This window comes from Vigna unguiculata, chromosome 2 (genome assembly GCF_037176805.1).
Source record: "Vigna unguiculata cultivar grain cowpea cultivar isolate G323 ecotype 2 chromosome 2, ASM3717680v1, whole genome shotgun sequence".
Classification (NCBI taxonomy): domain Eukaryota; kingdom Viridiplantae; phylum Streptophyta; class Magnoliopsida; order Fabales; family Fabaceae; genus Vigna; species Vigna unguiculata.
The window spans coordinates 23,296,086-23,313,552 of record NC_140793.1 but is presented as its reverse complement, the minus strand read 5'-3'; the positions used below and the strand labels follow the sequence as shown (position 1 = coordinate 23,313,552).

General features: G+C 30.3%; 2 protein-coding genes across 2 annotated transcripts; one reads left to right on the top strand and one right to left on the bottom strand.

The window, feature by feature from the left end:
• Nucleotides 1–517: 517 nt before the first annotated feature.
• LOC114169739 (Amino acid kinase family protein) lies at nt 518–5,821 on the top strand. Its single transcript, XM_028055024.2, has 12 exons — nt 518–710; nt 1,004–1,228; nt 1,904–2,001; nt 2,911–2,953; nt 3,484–3,545; nt 3,665–3,721; nt 4,142–4,177; nt 4,258–4,335; nt 4,830–4,896; nt 4,984–5,037; nt 5,273–5,376; nt 5,454–5,821. The coding sequence occupies exons 1-12, from the start codon at nt 623–625 to the stop codon at nt 5,547–5,549; spliced, it is 1,008 nt and encodes a 335-aa protein (XP_027910825.2). The 5' UTR covers nt 518–622; the 3' UTR covers nt 5,550–5,821.
• Nucleotides 5,822–8,079: 2,258 nt separating this feature from the next.
• ELF5A-3 (eukaryotic elongation factor 5A-3) lies at nt 8,080–9,945 on the bottom strand. The gene is made up of 5 exons (XM_028058527.2): nt 9,715–9,945; nt 9,300–9,422; nt 9,142–9,198; nt 8,672–8,746; nt 8,080–8,441 (listed from the first exon to the last, which is right to left on the bottom strand). Exons 1-5 carry the CDS (start codon nt 9,835–9,837, stop codon nt 8,340–8,342), a joined length of 480 nt encoding a protein of 159 aa, XP_027914328.1. The 5' UTR covers nt 9,838–9,945; the 3' UTR covers nt 8,080–8,339.
• Nucleotides 9,946–17,467: the final 7,522 nt, after the last annotated feature.

The window sequence follows — 17,467 nt, the reverse complement described above, 5'->3', positions numbered from 1 at the left end:
TATATTAAGTGTTTGAAAAAAAAAATAGAAGAAAACGGTGACATGTTTTAAAAGAAAAATAAACTGATATTTAGCTATTAACATTGTCTCCAAAAATATAACATGTAAAGAGACCTAATCGAAATGGTTTAATTATTTTTTATTTATTTTTTTCCAAAAGAAATATTAAGGTGTTCGATTTGTTTTTAGTCTTTCTAATTTCTTAAAAATTGATGAATTTGATCATATTTATTAAATTTTATTTATTTATTTTATTGATATAATTAACCTAATTTTAGTGTTAATTTTGACAAAAAGTTTTATTTTATTTTAAAAAATTTATCAAATATAACTAAATTTCATCGATTTTTTTAAAAATTATAATCAAATTAAAATTAAAAATTGAATGACAAACTTAACCATTTTGGACGAAATAGGACTATAAAAAATTATTCTTATACTCCAGCGAGTTGCATGCACCAGATACATCAACCCAGCATTAACCATTTACTTAACTTTGAAAATTAAAAAAAATAAAAATTTAAGTTAAACCATGAAAAGATAGTTAACTTGTGGCCAGATTACACAAGATTAAACATCTTTGATCCGTGAAGTAGAGGGTGTTGAGAATCGGAGAAGGGTAATGGAGAAGAACAAGAATGAGAGCCAAACACTCACTTCATCACCCCTTTCTCCTTTCACTCAACCAATCCGTTGCATAGTCAAACTCGGTATCACACTCTCTGGGCTTTTGTATCTCAACTCCTTTTTATTATTTGCATATTTTCTTTCCAAAGATTGTTGCTTTACAATGCTGCTACCCTCTTCCATGTCAAAGTCTTTATTTTCTCTTGCATATAAGCGTCTGGGGTGTCTCTTATTGACTAAACAGACAGACCCAGAAGAGTGTTTGTTCTGTTCTTAAAATATTTGGATGAGACCCTTTAATGTTGTACATGGACTGCTTCAATCTGAGGGTTTTCAATCAGTGAAAAAGTTGAAATGCTTTTGGTGGGGTATTCAGGAGGAGCTGCAGTCACTTGCAAAAATGAATTGGAGATGATAAATGAGGAGATTCTTCAGAAGGTTTCAGGACAGCTGAGGCAAGCTATGATTGCATCTTCTGAGAAGCCTCTTGGGATGGATTGGAGCAAGAGACCTGGAGGATCAGAAATCTGTTGCAACCCGGAAGAATTTGGAGATCATTCTGCCATGGAATGTAGCCCTTTCATTGTGGTTCATGGAGCAGGTTCCTTGAGTTCATTTTCTTTTTATCTTTGTTTTGAAGTAAACTTTTATTTTTTTTCTAGTAATCATAATAAAAATAAGAATTCAATTAGATTAGTGAATACACCGACAAGTTAAAGGCATTTTACAACCTCGTGTAATCATATATTGTCATATAAAACTAAGTTTACCGATTTTTATATTAACTACTTTAAAATTCATACTCGGGGATGGTTTTCAATTGGTTGATGGCATAAGAACTTTATATTGATAGTGCATGAAAATTGAAAACTAGAAATGTTAGGAAGATTAGTTTTTTTCTTTTAATATTTTGTTGTCGCACATTACATCGGTTTTCCACTATCAATGACACCAAATTAATCCTCTAATGATAGTTTATGTCATAAGATTTGTCCTTCATGGACCAATTTGATGTTATTTTAAGGATCCATTTAATGAAAAAGTGAAAGAAAATATGGCATTAAATGACCATATTGATGCAAAATTGGCACACATATCTTGTGTATCAATTTGATGTATTTATAAATGGAAGACCAATTTGATGTTTGTAATCTATTATTTCTTTTAAATTATTCAAGTTAAAACTGTTATAGAAATTTAGTATTATCTGTTGCGTTGGATGGATGGAGTTCTCTGAATTAACAATATTTTGTCCTTAAACCTGTGGTTATCTCAGGTTCTTTTGGGCACTTCCAAGCTAGCAAATCTGGTGTCCACAAGGGGCAATTGAATAAACCTCTTGTCAAAGGAGGCTTTGTTGCTACCCGAATATCTGTAAGTAATTGTTGGCAAGGTATCTGCAGTTGTATTTGTTCAGATTGTCTAGAGAAGTATGACATTTAGACTGTTATATCACTGTACCTAGCACCTAGGAATAAACTTCTTGTCCAGATCCAAGTTGATAATAAAAAACTTATTCCTACATTTCACAGTGAAAACTCGAAATTCTTTGCTTCCAAACTCAGTTTAAATGCAGATGATAAGCTCTTTCTAGTTATTTTTGGGGGATCTTATATGTTCTAATCTGTAACCATAATGGTTTATGAAGTGATTTGTTATTAATGTTACAATATACGTCAAAGTTGTAGAATTGTACTATTATTGCATAAATCATTAAACATTTTGTTAATAGTTGAAGCTCTGGCCCTCAAAATCTACCAATCCTGAGAAAGAAGCATTCTGAATCTAACATGTGGAGATGACAGTTTTTTATGTAAAAAGGGAAAATTTGACTGGTGGCATGATGTCTGACATCATCTAGAATATGGTTCATGATGAATATATTTTTAGGGTCTACCATAATTATCAAAGTTTAGATTGTAAGCAGTAGATATATTTCTCATCAATAGAGGAGATTAATCAAGTGTGAGATATCACCTAAGGGATGATTGGTTGGTGCAGTCTCGCATACCCCAATGTAAGAAAGAAAGATTGGATCTCCATCAGTGCCATATTTTATATATTAGAGGAAATTGGCAAAGTGGTATCACTAGAGTGTTATGATAATTTAATTATTTTTATTTTTATTTTTATTTTTACTTAGATATGTTTGGTCTGAATTTTTTATAATCCTTGGTTATTTTGAAGAACATCTTTTTTCAATATTAATAAACTGTTTATGCTAATTACTTTCAGAATGAGAATTGTCTCTGTTCTTATCACTCTGTTTGCTTTTAACTTCAGGTAACCACTCTTAATCTGGAAATTGTTAGAGCACTAGCCAGAGGTAGTTTTGCAATTGTTGTTATCTAATATGACTACACATTGTATCAGAGCATTGGGTATTTATCTTTTGTGTCAAACCTCTATGCCTTTAGATTCATGTAGTTGGTCCTCAGGAATGTACTAAATGTTATCATGGTAACATGATATACATTTAAACTTTTCAGTCATATTAAGATTTGGCTCACATGGTTGTTGTCTATCTCCATCAGTCTTCTGTGACATCTTCCTAGCTTCATTATTTGGCTCACATGGTTGTTGTCTATCTCCATCAGTCTTCTGTGACATCTTCCTAATGTGACATCTTCCTAGCTTCATTATCTTACTAATGTGACATCTATCTAGCTTCATTACTCTATATTTTAATTTGGTCATATTTGTAGTCAATGTAAGATCTACAACAATGATAATTACCCTTCAACTGAATCTTAGTACCTGCCGCTATCTGTTATTCTGTTTAACCCCCTTTATTGGCTTCATGTTCTTTGCAAAGTAATGGAATTCGTTCTAAAAGATATTCGTTTCTCTCTGCAGAGGGCATTCCTTCAATTGGAATGTCACCTTTCTCATGTGGATGGTTCACCAGTGAGAGACATGTTAGTAAACTTTTAACTGGATATATTCCAGATCATACTCATCAACATAATAAATTGTAGACTTGTTTGTCAGATTATATTAAATGTTACTGATCTAGCTTTGTATTCAACATGTGCAGATATCTTCAGCTGATTTATCTTCAGTGGCTAAGGCAATTGACTCTGGTTTTACACCGGTAAGAGTGAATGTTAAATTTATTTCACTACTATGAAGCTTTTAAACAGTTTTCTACCCTTTTAACTTTCCTCATTGTTGCATAGAGATACAGTTTGGATAATCTTTAGCAAGCACTTGCAGAAGAAGATAAAATAAATCAAACATTTAGCATAAATTAAAATCAACTTATGCACTTTTTTCAAAAACATCGTTATCTTTTTCATAAGCACAATGAACTTCCAGGAGTTATTTTGTATGTGAGAAATGAATTACTTGTCTCAGTTGAATTGCTCCCATAAGCTAGAAGCTAAACCAAAATGGGTCATAGTTCCCAGCAATGCACTCTTTTCTTGAGTACTATATTATTCTTTATGCAATGTAATTGTTTTCTTTTTTTGTTTTCCCCTTTGAATAACATTAACCTCTTATATTTGTCTAGGTTCTGCATGGAGATGCAGTGCTTGATGAGATTCAGGTAGAGACTAAGTGTATTCCGTTTTATTGTTCATTATTCACCATCAATGGAAATGGCATTTTAAGTTAGTTTGTTTTCAGGGATGCACTATTCTGAGTGGAGATGTTATCATAAGTCATCTGGCAGCGTACTCAAAGCCTAAATATGTTGTTTTTCTGGTATCCTTTGTATATCATTTGCAACAATTTTTATTCTTTAATTTCAACAGATATAAGCTCTTTCTGAACATACCAAACCAAATAGTTTTCTAGTTAGTGTCTGATATAGAGTTCCATTCATATTTCCAAATGATGAATACCTCAACTTTTTATTTTCATTTCTCACCACATTTACTGAGAGCAGTTTAGCTATCACAAAGTTCTATGTTTTAATTTCCTCCCCATGCAAATCTCCAGATGAGACAAAAAAATGTTTGGTGCAAATAAAAGTGCCTTCAAACATGTGCAGCCTGACATTTACGTTGGTTTAAATCTGTAGCAAACATGCACTTGATGTTAAAGAGTTGTTAGCAAACATTACAAATATGCAACATCTGCAAAACCAAAATTTTGAATTATCATGGAACAAACTAATCATTCTATCACAAATTATATATATATAAAATATTTTAGAAGACATTACATGAGTGTTTTCCATTAAATATGACTCAAAGACAGATGTATATGGGGTATATGATCGCCCTCCAACAGAACCTGATGCAATACTCTTAAAGGAGATTGGTAAGCTTTGTTGCATATATGATCTTGAATATGGTGTAATATCTTCATGACTGGGTATTATAAGAGCATTTTCAACTGTTGTGACAGCTGTTGCTGATGATGGAAGCTGGTCAGTTGTAAAACCGAAGTTGCAGAACTCAAGTGAGCAGATTTGGCAAATCAATATTCATTTTCTTCCCCTTCTATTATTTGGTCTGATAAATTTTGCAATGGGGCAGTTTCAGAAATTATTAGTCCAGCAACTGTTCTAAGAAGAATTTTTATACATTCACACAATGACTTAGTTATTCCTTTCTTTATGGTTATTTCTTTTGAGGGCTTAAATTGAGCTGAAATATATGATGGAATGCATTTTCCTGACATGTGTTCTCCACAGTTGAACTAACAGTTGCTGCTCATGATACAACTGGTGGGATGAAAACAAAGATATCAGAAGCTGCAATGATAGCAAAACATGGAATTGATGTCTACATTGTTAAGGTAATGTTTGTTACATTTGATTTGTTTGTGTTTTATGTCAGAACTTTTAATGTTGAAACCTTTGGCTGCAATTTCAGGCAGTTACAAGCCACTCGTTAAGGGCCTTAAATGGAGATCTGAGAAGCAGCATCCCTGATGACTGGCTTGGAACTGTTGTTCGGTCCTTGAAATAAATCGGCCATGACAAAATCTTTTGCTTAGTTTTCAACAATCAACATGAAGTAGTAGCTTTTGGTCACATCATGAGTATGAGTTGTATATCTAAACAATACAACTCAAAAATCATGTGTCAAATGCTAAATGAACGAATTACTCGACCATTTGTAACTTCTCATTTTATTCGGTGCTGTCAAAATTAGCTACATGGATTACTTGATGTCAGTAGACTTGATTACAAGCCAAATTTTCAAGGAAATACAATATTTCTGTAAAAGTTGTTGAGTAACTTATGTTGCTTATGCAAGTTGTGTCTGGCTACATCAGTATTTTTAAGTGTTTCTCAGTGTTGCTTTCTTGAGTTGCAAAACTTAATATTTTTAAGCAAATATGATATGAATTGATTGAAAGATATGTAGCTGATGAAAGGGTAAGGTCCATTAAGTTTTTTACTCTTAAAAATAGTTTGGAATCTTGAAAATGAAGGAGAATAAGTTTGTCAAAAAAACTACACTTCAAAGTTGTCCCATTTAATCAAATGAAATTATATGATGAGGTTTAAAGGACACAAAGTTGTAGAAAAATGTTGATTAGCCAATCCAAAAGCTTTGATGCCAAAGATATTGCTATTGAAAAGTCACATGATTTAGAAAGAATTAAATATTTATTGCAAACTAAGAGTATGAAAATGGATGACATAATTGAAGGTGGATTTCAAGCTAGTCATAAAGGGAAACAATCAATTCAAGAAAATAAAAAGAAGTTAAACTATAAAATAAGTGGTGATCTAAAGGAGAAAAATACTCAAATTTAATGTAATGATGGCATTAAGTCAAAGACATAAAAGGAGGTACCTAGATTTAAACATATTTGAACTCAACCACAACACGAACGAAGAACATCAGGTCAACTTCACTGATGAGAAATCACAAATTGAAAAAACATTTGTTTATAGACACTCAAGCATGCAATTGTTGTTTAAATGGTTGTACAATATGTCCTAGTGAAGGTGCAAAATTTATTCATGATGTTTATTTCATTCCATACTTGGATTTAGTGTGGCTTAACTATTGAAAAGAGAATATCTAATCTATTGATGCACTATTTTGGACTCTAAAGATTTTCAAGTTATTAAAGTTGAAATATCTGATAATAACTTTCCAATAAAAGATATTCGAACAAACTCAATATATTTTCAAGTTATTCGAACAAGGTGATTTCACATTATAGCATAAAAGATATGTTCACCTCAATATAATTGCACTAAAACTTTAGCAAACTCATTAAATAGTGAGATACATGTATGTGATATGTAATATTAATGGTTTATATGATGCTTGTCAATATGAGAAGATGTAAAGAAGGTCTTTCTCTTTTTTAGATGTCACAAAGACAAATAACAAACTAGAGTTTGTTCATAATTACTTGTGTTCTTATGAGTATTACTTCTTTAAGTCAAAGCAAACACTTCACTTTTTTATTGATGATTTTACCATAATGACATGGACGTATCTTTTAGTAAGCAGAACTGAAACTTTCAATGTCTTAAAATGCTTAAAACTACGGTGGAGACTCAACATGGTTACACGATTAAAATAAAAATAGACAATGAGAATGAATATGTCTCGAATGAATTCAATATATTTTATAAATATATATATATATATATATATATTAATTATCAATTAACAGTTATTTATGTCCTAATGTCTTATAATAGAATGAAGTTTTGGACAGAAAACAAAATAGTTACAAAAATGGCGAGATGTTTAACCTTATGAAAAAAATTTTGGTTAAAATTGTTCTACAACATGGCATTTCTTAAATTTGCAACTCACGTGAGTTATTCAAGAGAGAAGCGTCAATTAAATGTTGGATAAGAGTGATGCCCACTACAAAACAATTGAAGAATTTAAGATCAATTTTCTATGTCCATGATGCAATAGTTAAAAGATCAAAATTGGATGAAAAAAAAACGAAATGGGAATTTTCCTAAGCTATGTTGCAAGCTCCAAAGGTTACAAAAGTGTCAAATTTTATGCAAATTTGATTGTGACTAAGTGATAAAAAATTTGATGAGAATGCATATTGGGATTCCCCTTTCTTACTACAGGGAATGGGATAATGAGGAAACGAGAATCAGAAGGTTTGGTGAATAAGAAGGCAGAGGAAAAATAATCAAGCTCAAAGAAACATAAAGACTGAACTACCACAAACTACAAAGGAAGATGAAAGTCAAATTGTTGAATTTGATTCTTGTGTACTTAAAACCAACTTTGTGGTTGAAATTTATGAAAAGTGTAGCTTTGTGGTTAATGAAACTTGTTTTAAAGAGAGTTCAACGCAATGGAATGGTGCAACAAAGGAAGAACTAGCTGATGATTAATAAAAATGCTAATGGAAAACAATGAGAGTTTTACCTACTTGGTTGATAACGAAATAGCAATTAGTTTTTGACAAAATTAGAGCAAACCCTTTGCAAAGCGTATATTTTCTCAATGCAATTAAAAAACATCATAATGAAGAAAATCTTACCAGAAAAAGGTCTGAAAAACTTGCCAATAGCATCCAAACATAACATTTAACATTTTATGGTTCTATATCCAACACAATAAAAATATAGGTCAAGGACTCCCAAATAAAGCCATCCAATTTTGACCACATCTTGTAAGAATGGCATAATTTTTGGCTGATTTAGCATACAAACCCACATAAAAGAGAAAAAGAGAAACAAATACTATATCATCTCAGTTACAACTTCAGCTTTTAACCATTCAGCTTTTCACCATTAATCTGACATAGAACTATCACTTGGGACCAATGTCCTTAAGGGCACAAATCTGCTCCTCTCCCATAGCAGACATAACAGACACAACTAGATCTTTGCCCTCAGCAAATCCATCCTTGATCTGCATCATGCAGATTAAAATCAGTATTAAGATCATGAAGATTAAGATCAGTATTAAGAAGGAACAAATCATGAAAGTTTAACATAAAATCAAGATCAAGATCATGCCAAATTCCTCACTTTGTAAGGACAAATAATGCAATCATCAAATGTTAATTCTTCATATCCATAATTTGACAATTTTGTGCAAATTTCAACATAAAAAGCAGAATAGGTATCAACCAATCTAACCTGCGTAAGCAGACTTTCATCGGTTGGAAGCCTAAGGTCATCCTTAGTACCACCATTCTCAGTCAGCAGACTCACCTAACATATTCAATGAAAGGGTAACAAACATTATTAACCAATTGTCACCATATCAGAAGAGAATGTGAAAAATGAAACCAAAAAACTATACATAGATATGATAAGGATGAAATTTCAATCATATACAGTTTATTCTAAAACATGCATCAACGATCAACCATTGATCTATTTACTTTAATCATTTGGTCTGATTCAATCACTTTCTAAGAAAACCGATCATGAAATAAAATAATCCAAATATGCAATCAAAGAAAATCAAATATCTATTTGACCTACCAAAACAACTTTATTTACATCACATCAAAAATCACTTTGGGGGTATCAATAGAAAATCACTTTGGGGTATCAATAGAAAAGGGGAAGGAGTGAAAGATAAAGTGTGATTGAAATCTTACAAATCCATCCTCCGATATATCGATGAGCTGGTAATCAGTACGATTGACATGAGGAACCTGTTGCAACCACAAAAATACATAAATCATACCATGATAAGCATATATTAGTGGCCTAATTAAAAAGGTAAAACCCAAATCCAAAATACACTCATGCATACATCACAGTTATGGGAAGATGGCACAATATCCTCAAGCTTTTTGCCTGTGAAGATGTCAATTCCAACAAAGTGACACTTTGCGTGTCCATGCTTGCCAGTTTTAGAAGTTGAAACCTCCACAACCTGTCCAGGCAACACAACCCCATCAATAAAAACCAAAACTTTAAACCTAGTTTTCAACCAACAAAATCCCTAAAAAGAGGAAAAGCCACAGAAAGGGATAAAGTTCCACATGAAACTCAATTTCATCAAAAAGAACCAAGTGGGGTCTGATTAATCACGTCAATTGTCTCGATCCAGTTAACAAACAGAAACCTTTGGACAAAAATTCAGTGCAAGCCCGATCAAAAGTGAAAAACCTAAAAGGGCATCATAATTTTTTCCATAAACATTGAGAGAAAAGGAAAAAACGAACCTTGCATGGCCTGTTCTTGATTACAATGTAACCGTTTTTGCGGATAGTTCCAGCTTGTTGGGGAAATGTCTTTGATGCTCCAGCATCAGCCTTTGACTCGAAGTGGTGTTCCTCGTCCGACATGGTTATGGCTCCTCACAAGCATCATAATGTGTGAAGCCTCTGCTCTTCTTCTTATAGAGGCACTTGAGAAGAACATTGTTACATTTTTGTTTTTTTTTTGTTCTCACGTTTCTTTTATTTCTTTTATTTGATGATAACTATTAAGTCTTTTTGAGGTAATATTGAACCCACCTAGAAACTTCTACTTTATCTTGTAAAAATTAAAAAATAACAGAAAATTTTTGTAACCACATTTTAATGTTGTTTTTCATTGTACTATTTTATTTTCTTAATAAAAATATAGTTTTCTAATTATCTTTTATACTTTTATTTTTATAAGAAAAAATCTTTACTTAATAAAATATTAACAGTATAATTTTTTTCCAATTATAAATTTCGCTTTTTTCATTTAAAATATTAAAATATTTTTAATTATTTAAATTATATAAATTATATCCATAACTAATTTAAATTGTTGAATTTTAGTTTTTAAGAAAGTAGTACTGACTTGTATCTTCTGTTGTAAAAACTGAATGGAATTAGTTAGCTATAAGGCTTATGTTTTTGAAGTATCTCTTCAAAATTGTAAAAGATAAACCACAATGGATCCATGAAAATATTTGATACAATGTCTTTTATATCTTTTAATGTTACTTTTTATATATAAGTGTGTTGTTGCTATGTATTGGTAAAACTCGCATCTAACCAGTGTTTTAAGGTGCGCAAAATCTGTAATATAGTTATATAACAATCATATAAAGAAATGTTTTAAATATGTATATATAATATTTTTCATTTAAAGCAAATAAATTATGATATATGAAGAAAAATTATAAAAAAGATATTGAAAATGTTGCAGTGAAATTTCATTCTTATAATAAATAAGAATAAAAATTTTCTATATTGAAGCATTTGCAACTTTTTTGTTTTTCTTTTCCCAAAAGTTATATTAATCTAAAAAGCTAAAATTTATATAATATATAACTTTTTTTGGAGTGGTTTATTCCTTAGTAAAGTCTTCATGCAGTGCAGTGATGGATTTGCGTTCATTCAACGCCACAACTAGGAGTGGCCACGTGTGGTCTCTGGGACCCATTAATCATCAATGTTCATTTTTCTTTTATTTTTTTTGGTATTTTAAAATACTTTTATCGGATAAGTAAAGAATTGGTTCTCAACAGCCGATTTTGCATTTAAGTATGTTCATTTTCAAAGCAATGATTAAAAAAATTGTATGATATCTACTTTTTTTGTATATAGAATCTGGAAAAAGAAAAATACTGATATGATGAGACCATTATAAAGAGAAAAAGATTAAGACGCTAGAAAGTGGGAAAAAAAACAAAAGAAAGAAATTCATATTGTTTTGATGGCACTTTATTTGAAAGAGTTAATAAGTGAATAGTAAAAAGAAAAAATATACTAGAAAATAATTTTTTTATATTTTTAGTCGATATGGCATATCTACTATACATAAATGAATGTTTTGAAGGTAAAATTATATATTTGTGCATAGTTCAATAGGAATTTGAAATATATAACACAATAATCTTGATAAATCTTTGAAGGATAAGTTTAATTTTTATAAGGTTTTACTATGTTTATGTTAGGATAAACAATAAAGATATATACTCTTAAATACTTCGCACTACAATTCAAATATTATAAATATTTATTCTACACTCATAGTATTTTCATTTTAATTTATTTTAAAAGAGATCTCACAAAAATTTATCTACATTAAAGGTATATTGTTGAACATGTTAATGTTGTTGCACGCTAACATCCCTTCTAGAAAGACTACATGGAAACTCTACATAGATCATCAACCTTATGATTATGTTTTTTTCTTCAATTTAGATAAAATTTATTTAACTTAAGCCTAATAAGTTGTGTCAAGTATCAAGTTGTTACTTAAAAAAAATATATGCAATTAATGTTACATGGAGAATACTTAATGCATCTCTATGTATGAATATTGACAAACACAACATGAAGAAGAAGACATTTTCTTACATTCACAACCGCAAGAAAATGATTAGCAACTACTCTTTATATATATATATATATATATATATATATATATATATATATATATATATATATATATATATATAATTGCTCTTCTTTCTTGTAAGGTAGTCACCACTTGAGCTACAAAAGATGTTTTTTGACCAACAACTACATAAACACATATTACATTTTGTCCCTGTTGATTGAGAATTGTATCTGTGGCTACTGTTGTTTTACATGTTTGTTTGTCTCCAATAATTAATTCTCGCTGGCCCCGTCCTATGGGGATCATCGAATCAATAGCAATAAGTCCTGTTTGGAGAGGCTCATATACCGAACGTCTTGAAATAATACCGAGAACGGGAGATTCTATTAATCGAGATTCCGAAGCTGAAATTTCTCCTCGACCGTCAATTGGTTTAGCCAGGGCATTTATAACACGACTCAAATAAGCTTCACTTATAGGTATCTGAGCAAATCTTCTTATTGCTTTTACTGAACTTCCCTCTTGTATCAGTAAACCATCACCCATTAATACAACACCAACATTTTTTGATTCCAAATTCAAAGCAATGCCTATAGTACCTTCTTCAAATTCCACCAATTCACTCGCCATTACTTCATCAAGACCATAAATACGAGCAATACCATCGCCTACTTGAAGTACGGTATCAGTATTTACAATTTTTACTTCTGTATTATATTGCTCAATGCGTTCACGGATAATTTTACTAATTTCATCTGCACGAATGGTTACCATGAAAATATCTTAAATTTATTTTTTATAAGAAAAAAATGATGCTTATACTCTATTTTATAATAGAAAGCCTAATCATTTATTTTTTTATTTCATCGTCTCAAACATGCCAATATTAGCACTAACAGTACGTAAATGTAACTCGTTGTTCAAGCAACTATTTAGTGTTCCTAGAGCTCCCTGTAAGGCTTGTTGTAAAACTCGCTGTCGAACTTAATTAATAACTCTTTGTTGTTCAAAATCAATAGCTTCGTTTTTGTAATTTTCTAATTGTTCCAAAGTCTAAATTGAATTAATTAAATTCAATTTTTCTCATTTGATCTCAGAATAGCCATTCACCCAAAACAGATATGCTTTTGTTTCAACTTTCCTTAAGCGGGCCTGGGCTTTTTTGAGCTGTTCAATGGCGTTTTCCTGTAATTCTTCTGAGTTTCGAATAGTTCTCCAGATTTTTTGTTTTCGATTATCTAAGAAATCACGTAATGAAAGTAGACTCTCTTTGCATCCATTTCAAAATGTCTATGATCTCTTCCCGAACCAAACATGAATCTTTCAATTCATTTGGCTCTCACACTCAATTACTTATCGGAAATTTACCAATTTTTTATGTAATGAGCCTATCCTCTCTTCTCTATTCAAAGTGAAAACAATTACCAATATAAGACCAGAATATTCGGAGGACTCTTTTGACCAAACAAATATATGTCAACAAAGTTGTTTTTTTATTCAAATCCAAAGACTTCTTTTGAATTTATACATAGGTCATCCATCGATTACGCATCGTACAAAGGGGAGGTTTAAATTCACCCATTTTTTATTTCTCACCATAAATAGGATTCAAGCCATTTTTTTTATCGACATGAGTGTTTTATATAAAAAAAAATCAAATAATTTTTTTGAAACCGTTTCCTTTCTGTACTAATATAGCCATAGAAAGAGTATTACATTGCGTATAGACTTCAAACTCTTTTTATCCATGGTAATAGTCCAAAATTTTTGGTAAATAGAGAATCAAAGTGGATTACCAATAAAGCGCGAAATGATATGGTTCTTTAAGATTTTTCTTAATTTATTCAAAAAAGAAAATGAATTCAGAAGTAATTCGCGAGATTTTGCACATTTTCTTAATTCTAACTAAACTAAAAAGTGCAGTTTGGTTAAATCCAATTTATTCTTTGAAATAAACAACTCGCACACACTCCCTTTCTAAAAAAAACAGTAGACCTAACACTACACTAAGATTTATTGGATTTGTTGCTAAAATATCGGTATTAAACACGAAACTTCTGGCGGATGGCCAAGAGCCCAAACAAAGGAAAGAATCGGTTATATTTTTCATATGATCCCATCTCCTCTTATGAATAAACTAATTATCTTTCTAATATTCCTATTAGATAGATAATATAATAATCTAATTGGAATATATAATTATAGAATTTGATATAATTTGGATTGGTCAATCAATTGGAAGATTCCCTAAAAGAATGATACTTCTTAGAATTAGATACTAGTTCTTTTATCAATTGCAAAATCTATCTAGTTTGAACACTTTCAAAAAATTATCTTAAAAGAAATAAAAGAGGGGTTCATTGGACTAAACAAAAAGAAGAAAGAGGGTGAATAAGTATGTGAATACCTTTCAATTAGTCCTTCTCTTGTGTTCTTATCCGAACAGATAAAGAATTGTAGGAGTGAACTATTAATATAATTCGAAAAAGGAAGTCCACATATGTATTTTTATCTTTTTAGGATTAAACAAAAGGATTAGCAAATAAAAGTGCTAATGCTACAACCAGCTCATAAATTGTTAAAGCTTCCATAAAAGCCAGACTAAGTAATAAAGTACCTTGTATTTTTCCCTCTGCCTCTAGTTGTCGTGCAATCCCCTCTACAGCTTGCCCTGCGGCAGTGCCTTGACCAACCCCAGGTCCAATAGAAGCAAGCCCTACGACCAATCCAGCAACAATAGCAGAAGCGGCATAAATAATTGGATTCATGAGAATTTCCTCGTAACCTACATATAAAAGAAAGAAATAGTTAATGATATAATCGACTAATAAATTCTAACTTCATTTTTCAATTGCCAAGACTTTTTCAGTTAAAGTTATTAATAAAAATAAAAATTACAAATTGAAAATAATAGTTATTAAACGAATTACTTCGAGATTTCTTTTTTCGTCTCGAACTACATAGTTTTGGGGGTGAATCTGTATAATCTTTGTTCTTCTCTTACCTTAATTTTGGAATCATTCTTTGAATTCTTCATTTTTTTTATACAATTTCTTTAGTTTTTTAATTTTCAATTCACAATTAGAGTTGAAACGCAAGGACTTTGCTTTTCTATCCCTATAGAAATTGACAGTAATAGCGAGACCTTTTTTATATAGAAAAGATTAGTTATTTCAGATATATGGTTAGTTCATATAAAACTAGTTCATCTATAATATCATATTACATATACATAGGTTTCTTCTATGCTGTAAGCTAATTTTCTTTGTGTTTTAGATTCAATCGAAAATGAAATTCATTCTATGAAACCTAAAAAACCTTGATTGATCCCCTCACTTGCATGATAGGTGCCTAAAGATTCATAATGAACTTCGATAAGAATTTCTCTTGACGAAATAATGCATAGATCTAGTCGCCACCGAAGTCACAAAGGACTATCGAAGGTTATTCTTTTCTATTGATAAACTCCAATTGCATCATAGGAATTCCAAAAAAAATGTTCTTTTTTTTCGTATACTTATAATTTTTTTTTGGAATTCTTTCATTTTTCAAATTTCTGCAATTACGTGGATTATACCTATTTGAAGGTAGTCACCACTTGTAGATAAATACTTTTATTTTTTATATATATATATATATATATATATGTATATATATATATGTACATATATATACATATGTATATACATATATATATGTATATACATATGTATACATATATTTGTATATACATATGTATATATATGTACATATATATACATATGTATATACATATATATGTATATACATATATATATATATATATATATTTATATTTGTATATATATATATATATATATACATATATGTATACATATATATATATATATATATGAATGATGATCACTCTTATGAACTTGTGATCTGTTTATGAAGTTAAAATCATAACTCTGCAAACCTAACGTGTTACGTGTCAATAAATTATGATTTGTGTCATTTAGCTATCTAAAAGAGTGAACTTAATTTGTATTAGTCTTAAGACATCATCCCTCTGTCCGTTAAGGAACATGTGATCTTTTATATCACTTTCTTTGAAATAGTTGTTTAGCTAGGAGTAACTATGTTTTAAAGAATACAATATATTAGCCATGAGTTAATGTGTTTAGAATAATACTCAGTCTTAGCCAAGAGTAACTTCATTCCAAAAATACTTAATCTTAGTCAAAGAGTGACTAGATTTCAAACAATACTTGTTCTTAGTCACAAGTTACTAGGTTCCAAAGAATACTTAGTTTTAGTCAAGAGTGGTGATTCAAACAATACTCAATTTTAACCAAGAGCTTGATTTATATTTTCAGTGTTATTTTGCTTAGTTAAACTTGATCAAGTTGATCGAAAATTAGGTGTACTATTTGTTTATAGATGAACCAATAAAAAAATATCAATCGTAAATCTTTCTCTACTATGATAACTTTAAACTGCATATTATTGATTCACAACTAACCCGTGAAAAATAGGTAAAAGACAATAACGAAGGCTTAATTTAAAAAAAAGAAACATTTTGCAGTTTTTCGCATATATCGTTTGATGGTTATATGTAGTCAAAGGATAATATTAACTTCATAAACAATATAATATGATAAAGACTTTTAAAAACTTAGTTTGAAAACTTTTTCTTATATTAGTGTAGATATACTAGCATGCATTATAACATATGTTTTTATACTAGTTTGTCTTATAGTCCAAACAATCAAGGCGCAACTCTTCTACAACACAAACTACATCCAGTTCTTAATGAACCAATTGAGTTCTATAATGTATACTATCATTGTAAGATACAAAACAAGTATTATTTTGGTTCAAAACCACTTATAATTAATTCATGAGTATTATTTTGAAATGTAGCTTACCCATTGAGTAATTTTTTCAACACTAAGCCACTTCTGATTAAACCTTAGTATTACTTTAGAATGTAATCACTCCTACATAACCCATAATAGTGTGTGTGTATGTGTGTGTGTGTGTGTGTATTCATAAATGATACCTCCTACATAAAACAAATATTGTCTTAGATGTGATCAACAAATCACAAGGTTTTCTCACTAGAAAGGAATGTCATCTTTGGACGTTTGTAAGATTTAGATTCTCTCTTGTAGTTTCCTAAACAAGCAAAAATGTGTTTTTTATCATAACAAAGATGTTACGCTTTAAATCTTGTGCACGTTCTTGTATTGAGAGTTTTGTTGTCTTACAAGTGTTGCCCTCTTAAGGTTGACAATCCTCATTTTCTTCTACAAGATCTTCTATATAAAGAGGTTGGAAGAAAAAGTTTGTTGCACATATTGTTGGTATCGCGCAGCGGAATGACTAAACAATGGTCAAAAATCAAGAGGGGGGGTGAATTGGATTTTTAAAAATCTTAACAGTTTTTAAAATTTTTCTCAAAAATTAATTAACTTAAAGTAAAAGTTACTTTAAATGCAAGTGCAGATAAATAAGGAGTTTAAGGGAAGAGGAGCACACTGATATTTATACTGGTTTGGATCAAAAGACCCTACGTCCAGTTGTTAATCTCTTAAACAAGGAGATTAACTCAATCACTATAATAATCAAAATTACAACAGATTATATGAGAGAAAAGATTAGAAAACACCTCTCTTGAACAACCACAAG